This window comes from Mya arenaria, chromosome 12 (genome assembly GCF_026914265.1).
Source record: "Mya arenaria isolate MELC-2E11 chromosome 12, ASM2691426v1".
NCBI classification, from domain to species: Eukaryota; Metazoa; Mollusca; class Bivalvia; order Myida; family Myidae; genus Mya; species Mya arenaria.
Window position 1 is genome coordinate 36670457 of NC_069133.1, and position 9834 is coordinate 36680290.

Sequence of the window (9834 nt, forward strand, 5' to 3'; positions counted from 1 at the left end):
TTTTGGGAAGGTTACCCTAAACAAACCATTTTTTTTTTTTTTTTGGTCTTAATTTAATACGCATGTCTATAAAATAAAATAATAAAATAGAATGTTGCATATTGATCCTTATTTTAAGCAATGTGATTTTATACTTCCACACATTCACAACTATCTGATGTTTGCAAATAACATTTTATTAGTAAAAAGATCAGCTTGAAACAACAAAATCAATTTAAAGTTGGTCGCCTGTTCAAAACTGTCAAAGAAAGTGTTCACAACACCCGAGTTGATTTTGATTACAGTTTGAACTGATTTATTACGCGGTACAGAACTTGTTCTCCGTTAAAATTGTGTATGTTTTTCTTAAGTTGAAACATGGCGTAGTCTAGCTGTGCATCCTCAAAAGCCCTATACCTGTTTTTACCGGAGTGCGGTTGTTTGTCTAGTTTCTTCAAACGAATTTCAAAATCAATGTGTTTTTTCTTTAAGTGAAACATGGCGTAGTCTGTGCATGGTCTGACCGGAGTGTGGTTGTCTGTTTAGTTTTTCCTAACGCTTCGACAAAACTGTTCCCAAAAGCTAACGTTGACAATGCTCAAGTCGGCATTATCATTTCATTCTTAGATGTGCCATTATATTGTGCTCTCATGGGTCATATATTGTAAATACATAACAGCTATATGTTCTATTATAATATATAAATGTATAACCAAAACGCTATTTATTTATATCACTATGTTTATGCTTCAGTTGGTAAAAAAACTAATTTCAATGGTTTCGTTTTTTTTAAACTAAAACTGTAAATAACTCCAAAAGTTTTTTTACAAACTAATGCCCCGTTATCTGTGGATATTGCTCATATATATCATTTATATTATTTAACAGAAAGCCGTGTTGAATTTACTTTTAGAATCTCAGTTTAATTTTTATTTTAAGCGGGAATAAGGCGATATCGATAATCCGACCGTTTCAAACAAGACGTTTTAACTATATTAGAGGCACCTGTTGCGATTATTACAACTGTTTGTTTTCACGAAAAAGTTTGACAGCTCGAAATCGCAGAAAAAATAAACAAACATTAGGCGTTTTGGATACATAAGTAGAATACAAACATAACCATTGATTGTAAATACATAAACAATCAAAAAGTAACTCCCTTATGCGAAATTAAAGTGCACAGTATTGTGCATCCATAAGTTTACATCGTTGCACAGCAACAAAGGAAGTAAATAATCCAACATGGAGGAAAGATGATATGTGGCCAAATTCCTGACGCAAACTGTTACATTTATTCTTTTTATTGTTGAAACAATAAGATTTGAAAATGTCTGATTCAGAAGAAGAAACCCCTGACAAGCAGTTGAAGATAGTTATAATGGGTGATGGTGCATCAGGAAAGGTATAACACTAAACTATGGTTATGTTTCATTATCTTAATCATAAGTTATGTGCTCATCACAAAATGAGAGCAAGTCCCTTTTGCAAGCAAGACAGTGTTACGAAGAATATTTTCTGGCGTGTCAAAATATTAATTGCCAAAATTGTACACATGAAAATGCCAAATATTTCTGTCAAATTATAAAGATAGCGCGCGACAAAAACTGTTATTTCCGGTTTCCTGACCTACATGTGTATTGTTCCTCTGCTGACTCACAAAAACAATCATGGAAAGATATCAAACTTCAACTTCCTGCTGAGTTAATTGAAGTATTTAACCCCCCTCTCATTTCAAAGCATGTAAAATATTGTAATAACAAAATGTAAACAATGAAAAAATATGTCACACTTTTTGGTATCTGCAGTCTTGGATTGCTTATGACTTTGTCATTGGGGAATCACAGTATCATCAGTGAACATCTAATAATTTACTTTGTATGGGTTAAAAATCACTATTTTTGATAAGTGAGTAAGTAAGTTCAAATGGAAAAAAATGGGGGAAAAAATATTAAATTAACCGCTATTTACCTCCCTTTTTCACCTTAAGACGCTGATCACCAGGCATTGGAGTTTTACAATTTTTAATGTCTATGTTTTATATATTTGACACAGCTGGGGATCAAACTTGCAAGATTTTGATACCAAAGCAGTAGTCAAAATTAGCAAAAGCCCGCAAGCCCGACACTGGTAAAATGTCTTCTGGGCTTGCTCAAATTCTGAATTTTATATAGCAGGGCTTGTTCAAAAATATGATTCCATGCATTGGTATAAGAATTCGGGCTTATTTATCCAAAAGTCTAATTTCGATGACTGCCAAAGTTGATGCTCATTACCAAAGTAGTTACGTTATTTTTGGGACCCTTTTTAAAAAAATTGTTTGAGCTATAATGCTGTTGGTTAGCCTTACATTTTTATAAAGACTATTTATCATTTAACAGTTAGTGCAACCAAAGGTGAACAGATCTATAACAGCAGCGTTTTTCTTAAGATTTATATTCTTTTTATATCATTTTTATTAATCATTATTAATGATAATATCATAGTCTGGTAGCTGAAGTCAATCAATATGCATGTTGATGTATAAAAAATGTTTTTGAATATTTGGTAGCCTAGACCCTCTTATACTAAAAATGGATTGATGACCTTTGGTGATTTCTTTTTATTCAAGATGGCTTTCAAGATCGTCCAACTGTGTTCAAATGTAGGAGTTTTTTAAACAAATATGAGCATGAACCTTGACATTTAGTGGTTACTCATAACATTTTCAGTTGAGTTTCATGTATGGATTATTTAACTACTTCTTTTGCAGACATCACTGGCAAGTCGCTATTCTCAGGAACAGTTTGGAAAGCAATATAAACAGACCATAGGTCTGGATTTCTTCCTGAAAAGGATTGTTTTGCCAGGTATGTTAGATTTATGTTTTACTGATTAAATTATATTTTTTGGCATCAACCTATATTGTGCGCATTCAACTACCCCATCTGGATAAGAATGTTTCCTTAATAGGCATGTTTGATCGTTATCAGTATGTGGGTATTATGAACAAAGAAGTGCATTAGACTCTACATGGTACAAAGCAAAAAGAAACGTTATTTCATTAGCTTATCATTTTGTTGAAATGTTTTTCAAAGATAACAGATTACCGGTATGTGTCATTTGATCTTTTTCTATTTTATTATAAAATGTAATGTGATTTAGACAAATGATACATTATTGTAATGTCATTGTGACATTTATGCCCATTGATAAAGTTTAATGCTAAAAATGTTTTTTCAGGAAATGTTAATGTCGCTCTGCAAGTCTGGGATATAGGTGGACAGACTTTGGGAGGTGCAATGTTAGAAAACTATGTTTATGGTTGCCATGTAAGTATATGAATCCATTCACCTTTAATATCATTGTCGGATAACCCTGATACACACTACACTATGCTTCCTTGTGTACCATGGGCAATTTGGCCTTGAAAATCTTGTAGTCATAAATAATCAATGAGGCAGTTTCATTGGTTCCGCAAAGTACCAGATGCTTTATGGTAAAAAAATGTTCTACTGATTGCCGAAGTTGAACCGGCTTGGTCCGCCTTCTCAGTACAATAAAATTTGGCAGTAGTGAAGACCACACAGCCACGGAGGCTACTGAGACTGTTACGTTATTGAATAATATTTTAGTGTAACATGCAAATTCATTGGAAGAAGAATTGTCTCTCCTGCGTCATGCCTTTTCATTTTGATGAGATTTTGTCTGTCAATTATCCTAAGGTATGTATGAAGTGTAACATAAGAACGTACCGTGGTTGCTGACGATGCTTGAGTATAGACACACAAATGTTACATGACAGTTTGGCGATGTTTCAATAATGACATTGATAAAGACTGACATGTTACCTTATTATTTGATTAGGAGAAACCAGGTAGTTAACCAATTTACAGTTATTGAAATTAGACTTTTGGATGAACAAGCCCGAATTCTTATACTATTTTTTAGCATAAATTTTTTGAACAAGCACTGCTATATATATATTTACCCGTGCATGGCTTGCAGGCTAATGTGTTAATTTCGACCACTGAATCTTAAATGAGCTGACGACATGTGTTTGCTTTTAAATGATCATTAATTAATACACAAGAACCTCCCAAATGTAAATGAGAAGGCACTGGGTGTATAAGGTAAGGTGAAAGTAGAGCAAGGCGTATTTTAGGTAGTCAAAAGGTCAGCAATGCGCAACACAATGGTCAAAATTCCTGGCTGAAACACTTTCTCCTATGTAAATTTTCTATCAACATAAATTTGTATAGGTCAGTCGGTCAATAGCATATTTATGTTCTCTGTTATTGCCATACTGACTAATAAATAAACTTTGAACTTAATATCTGTAAAAAACAATAATTAGATGCAAGAATAAATGAGAACGCTTGAATATAATATATTTTGAAAGGGAAGTCACTGTATTCCATCTTTATGATAGATTCTCTATTTGTGATAGAATTGTGTTTGCTTGTAACATTCAAACTATTCTAAAACTCGTAACATTTCAGGGAGCGCTCCTTGTGTATGATATCACGAACCACAACAGTTTTGACAACTTGGAAGACTGGTATGGGTCGATTAAGAAGGTGATAGGAAGCCAACGAATGCCTCACATAGCACTGGTGGGGAATAAAAGTATGATTTTCATTGATTTATAATTTTAGAGCGATTTAGGTTTACAAATAAATGTATCAGAATGTTACTGAAAGAATTGATGTTTAACAATGTCTTTGATTTTCGCAGCACAAGGTGAAGGTGTTGGGGACTTTACCCTCAGTCCATCTTATATATATGTTTGTATCTGGGAAACTGGATCCTGCAATATCTTGAGAAGTTCCAGTATGCAAACTAGGTGTTTGAAACTTTCTTTTTTATTAGAGGGCATGTAGGATAGAATGCGTTTCATTTATATACTTTTCGTCAGATAAAAGTTGTTGATATGGCAAAAAAAGATAGGTTGGGTATGTTGTATTGTTAACAATATTCAGTGACTTGTTAACTTACAAAATATAACCCTATTCTTGGTCAGCTGACATTTGATTGACAACTTGTGACTGGTCAATTTCCTGATGGAATTTCAGGTATTTTAAGTATGTACAATTTTGTAAATTATGGACACAGCCCAATAATAGTTTGGTATCAATTGAGAATTTCTAGGAGTAGATAAAGTATATATATTAAACTATATATTATAATACTACTCAAACTCACTTTTTTGGTCGTGTAAGATTGAAAACTATCTCAGGTTAAAATTGAAATAAAGAACAAAATTACTAAGTGCAATGACAATGTATTTTTGGTCATTTATTTTACATATAAGTTACCTAGTTGAGTAAGCATAAACCATTCAAATGATACCTGGGATATAAGATACAAGATACAAGAATCTTTATTAAAAGTCGGGTGTATGACAACAAAAAATATTTATAGCTGAATGAGCTGTTTTCCGACATTTTGGGGCCTAATATGCAATATAATTCTTATGTGTATTTAAAGACATTCCTCACTGAATTTATTCACTCCATTGGCCAGTTATTTATACCAACCAAAAGACTTTGATTCTAATCTTGAAATAAAGTAAATGGAAATCAAAGGGGGTTATTGAATATACGGTAGTCCCAAAACTAGATTGGGTCAAAAGTCATCAACATTTTACATTATTTATATTATGTATATAATAACAATGGCTGGATGATATGACAAGCTTACCTGTACATTAAATATCTTAAATGCCTTTGTTTTTTTTCTAGTTGACCTGGAGCATATGAGAACAGTGAAGATGGAAAAACATCAAAAGTTTGCACAGGAGAGAGGCATGTCTAGTCACTTTGTATCGGCCAAAACTGGTGATTCAGTGAGTATATTTAAACTGGTTAAAATGATCTGGTTCCTTCACCCTTGGTCAAATTGTAGATTTTATAAAGCAGGGCTTGTTGAAAGTTTTCGATGCCAGGCAGAAGCGTATGGATTTCTGTCTTGTACATTAAAAAGTCAAATTTTGATTACTAAAATATACATCACTCCTTCCACTTTATTATATTGAGTTCTGATTTAAGTTAAATTTTACAAAGTTATGGTTTTTTAGCTCGACTGTTCGAAGAATAAAGAGAGCTATCCTAGTCACCCGAGCGTCGGTGTCGGCGTAACCACTTATTTTAAAGTTTTTGTAAGAGAATGTGTACCACCTCAAATATTGACATATGGCTTTGAAACTTTGCACACTTGTTCACCATCATGCCCCCACCCTGTTCACATGAGGAGGTAACTCTATCAAGCATTTTGATAAAATTATGCCCCTTTTTCTACTTAGAATTTACGTTAAAGTTTGCATACCACCTCAAATATTTTCAAAGTCCATTGACATATGGCTTTGAAACATTGCACACTTAATCACCATCAGGCCCCCAACCTATACCCAGGGGGAGGTAACTCTATCAAGCATTTCAACAAAATTATGCCCCTTTTTTACTTAGTTTATGTTAAAGTTTGTGTACCACTTCAAATATTTTCAAAGTCCATTGACATCTGGCTTTGAAACTTTGCATGCTTGTTCACCATCATACCCCCAACCTGTACACAGGAGGAGGTAACTCTATTAAGCATTTTGAAAAAATTATACCCCTTTTTCGACTTAGAATTTACGTTAAAGTTTGCGTACCACCTCAAATATTTTATATTCAATTTATGTAAATATCTCAGCACATCATGTATTGCATTGAAATCTAATCTAACAGTGATCCATGCATGTTTCGCCAAAACTTTTCAATCCATACACCAAAAAGCGGCGGAATAGTCGAGCGACTGTCTCTGTGACAGCTCTTGTTTATCAAGTTTGGTTATAAGACGAAACAGCTGATATTGATTTTTTTTATGATTTTATTCAATGGGTATCTGATGTTACACCTATACAGATCCAATCAGAAAGCTGTAATGAAAAAAAAAAGAATGATGTCATAAACTTCATGTATACAATTCATGCACAATAAATGCCATGGGTCCAAAGCACACTTTAACCAGATAAGTACAGTGTCGAAATTAGCACAAGCCGGCAAGCCCTGCACTGGTAAAATGTCTTCTGGGCTTGCTCAAATTCTGAATTTTATATAGCAGGGCTTGTTCAAAAATTTGATTCCAAGCAATAGTATAAGAATTCGGGCTTGTTCATCCAAAAGTCTAATTTCAATGGCTGTAAGTAATCGTCAAATATGGATACATGGATCAATAATGTTTGTTATCTAGATATACTAACTCCTGAATATTGTGCACCAGCTTAAACCTGTCATCAGAATCCAGTTGTTAATAGTTTGTGTGTCTTGGGTTCATTTTTTTTGTATTTCAGGTGTCTATATGTTTCCAAAAGATAGCTGCAGAAATTCTCGGCATTAAGCTAACCAAACCTGACATTGAACAACATCATAGAGTGGTTAAAGCTGAAATAGTAAACTACAGTAAACAGGAGGAATCAGCAGCGAGGCATCTACCACAGACTCAAACAAAGAGTAGTTTCTGCTCGCTGCAATAGGACAATGTGATCTAAGTAGTGTAGGAATTCAATTGGTTGTTATAGGAGTTTGGTCAGGGTTTCCATATTAGTTCAAAAAGGTCAGTTTAGTGATAATAAGTGTGCTAGAGTGGAAGACTGTTGTAGAGATTGGCATCAGTTTCTTCTATTAGTGACTTCATGATGGTGGGTTCATAGCCCAGTGTGGTCGGTGTGGTAAAAATGTGCTAGAATTGACCAGGTTTATAATGCTTGACACTGGTTGTTATCATCCACAATGACCTCATTGTATTAGTTTTTGTGACATTCTAAAAGACTATTAATAGTCTATAGATGTCAGTTTAAAAACAGCAAGCAATTGAAATATACAGGCCTTTGTTCAGTGAGAAAGTTTTTTTATTGACAACCAAAAATTTTCAGTGTGTCTGTTTAAATGTTTAAAAGTTGCAGGTCATCGAAAGACATCGTGTCTCAAATTAGTAGAGTATTTTTTTTTTATTGAAATGCTTGAAATGTGTCTGTAAAATGGCCAATATTTTATGGGGTCTTGTTTTTCTGTGTATACATGTACATGCTTTTCAAGGACTAGATTGCTGTAATTCTGCATGATCATTTTTCGCAATTTTTTGTTACGGCTAATTTCTCTTCTTTTTGATTAATTTTGTCTTTGCTATATTGGCAAAACTGACAACTCAACTTAATATAATAACTATAAAACCGATAACTGCTTTTTGCGTTTCAAGTGTTCTGCATTTAACACATGTCAATACATGCACCCAATCAGGTCAGCAATCTCACACACTTTCTGAGACGGTTTAAAAATGTGAGTGAATTATTTGATACTGTATTAATTTTAATTTTGGACAATACAGAGTCATTTGTAAGTCATCCGAGCAGAAATGTCGTTCGTGAAAACGGTTATGTTCAGAACAGAAAATGTTGTACTTACATAACATAAAACAGTTAAATAGGGTGATTTTACCCAGTTTGTAATGCCAAAATTCAATCATTGGAAAACAGCAGTGAAATCAAATATTTTGCTATGTTTTAAATACGCGATCTGATCAGTTCATGATACATTTTAAATGGTGAAAATTAAACTCATGCAAAATTAAAGCAATTTACAGTAGATAAAGAGTGTTAGGTTTTTTTAGGTTGTGATAGTTTTTGCAAATGGATAGGACATTGATTCTTTTAAATGTTAATGCATTTTTATAGTTGTTTGTCTAATATTTTCCAATATTGATTTGATGAAACATTATTTAGAGGATGTGTTGACTGATACATTTTGTTATGAGCTGTTGATTATAATGAACTCATTAATTTCAACCAGCCAAATTAGCTTTGGTTTTAGCATTTTGGGGGATTTTTAAGTACATTCTGTCAGAAAATAGAAACAAAAAGCCCTGAAATGAAAAAAAACCACACACATTAGATACATTCTCATTCATCAGAGGTTCAATCGTGATAAAATCTAACCTCTGATTCAATCGCTGCCAAATTGAGTGCAAAGCTGTACTCAGAATCGGGGCGTTTGAACCAGAGTGTGGTACGTCACTCAGGTGAAAGGTACGTACAATGTAACTCTGGTGAATGAGAATGCTTAGATTTCACTTACCATATTTCAAAATTTATCAACAAAATTACTTGGCTTTTTAAAAGTTAACCTTAAAAGGTTAACAACAATGCTGTTAACATCTAAACAAAGTTCTGAAAAATCGGCCAAATGTGTAAATAAAAAGCAGTAGTATTTGAAAATCCAGGCAATTACCAATCTGACAGGCTGTACCTTAAAGCTGCACTCTCACAGTTATATCCTTTTTACAACTTCTTTATTTTTTGTCTTGGAAAGAGCAAATTTTTGCGTATATATCTGTAAAACGATGATATAAGATTGCTGACAAAAAATCAGATCATAGATTTTCATATATCAGTTCCAATTTTAATGTTTTATGCTTTTAATTGCTACTAATGGTTTAAGAAAAATGCATAAAACATCAATTTTTGAACTTAAATATAAAAATCTGCAATCTAATATTTTGTCAGCAGTCTTATATAACTGGTGTCCATGGATTTTCGCAAAATTGGCTCGTTCCAAGACAAAAATAAAAAAGTTGTCAAAACGTTCAATCTGTGAGAGTGCAGCTTTAAAGCTCGCCTACTCTGATATTGTAATAGTGGAAGATGTGTGTTAAAAAGGTTGTTTTCATGTATTTTACTTTCTCGCACACCAGAGTGATGTTGATATGCGTACAACAGATTCATCAAACTTTGATAAATGAGAATGGTATTTTACTGTGCATTTTGTACAAAGTTTTAATATAAGAAATGGACGAGTGCAAGTAAAATTGGCATTCCATGTTATATTTTGTTTATGACTTGAA

General features: G+C 33.2%; 1 protein-coding gene across 1 annotated transcript; it reads left to right on the forward strand.

The window, feature by feature from the left end:
• The first annotated feature begins 1022 nt into the window (after window positions 1–1022).
• Window positions 1023–9376, forward strand: LOC128211787 (ras-related protein Rab-28-like). Its single transcript, XM_052916850.1, has 6 exons — window positions 1023–1381; window positions 2729–2825; window positions 3199–3287; window positions 4458–4584; window positions 5700–5803; window positions 7289–9376. The coding sequence occupies exons 1-6, from the start codon at window positions 1307–1309 to the stop codon at window positions 7469–7471; spliced, it is 675 nt and encodes a 224-aa protein (XP_052772810.1). The 5' UTR covers window positions 1023–1306; the 3' UTR covers window positions 7472–9376.
• The last annotated feature ends 458 nt before the right edge of the window (window positions 9377–9834 follow it).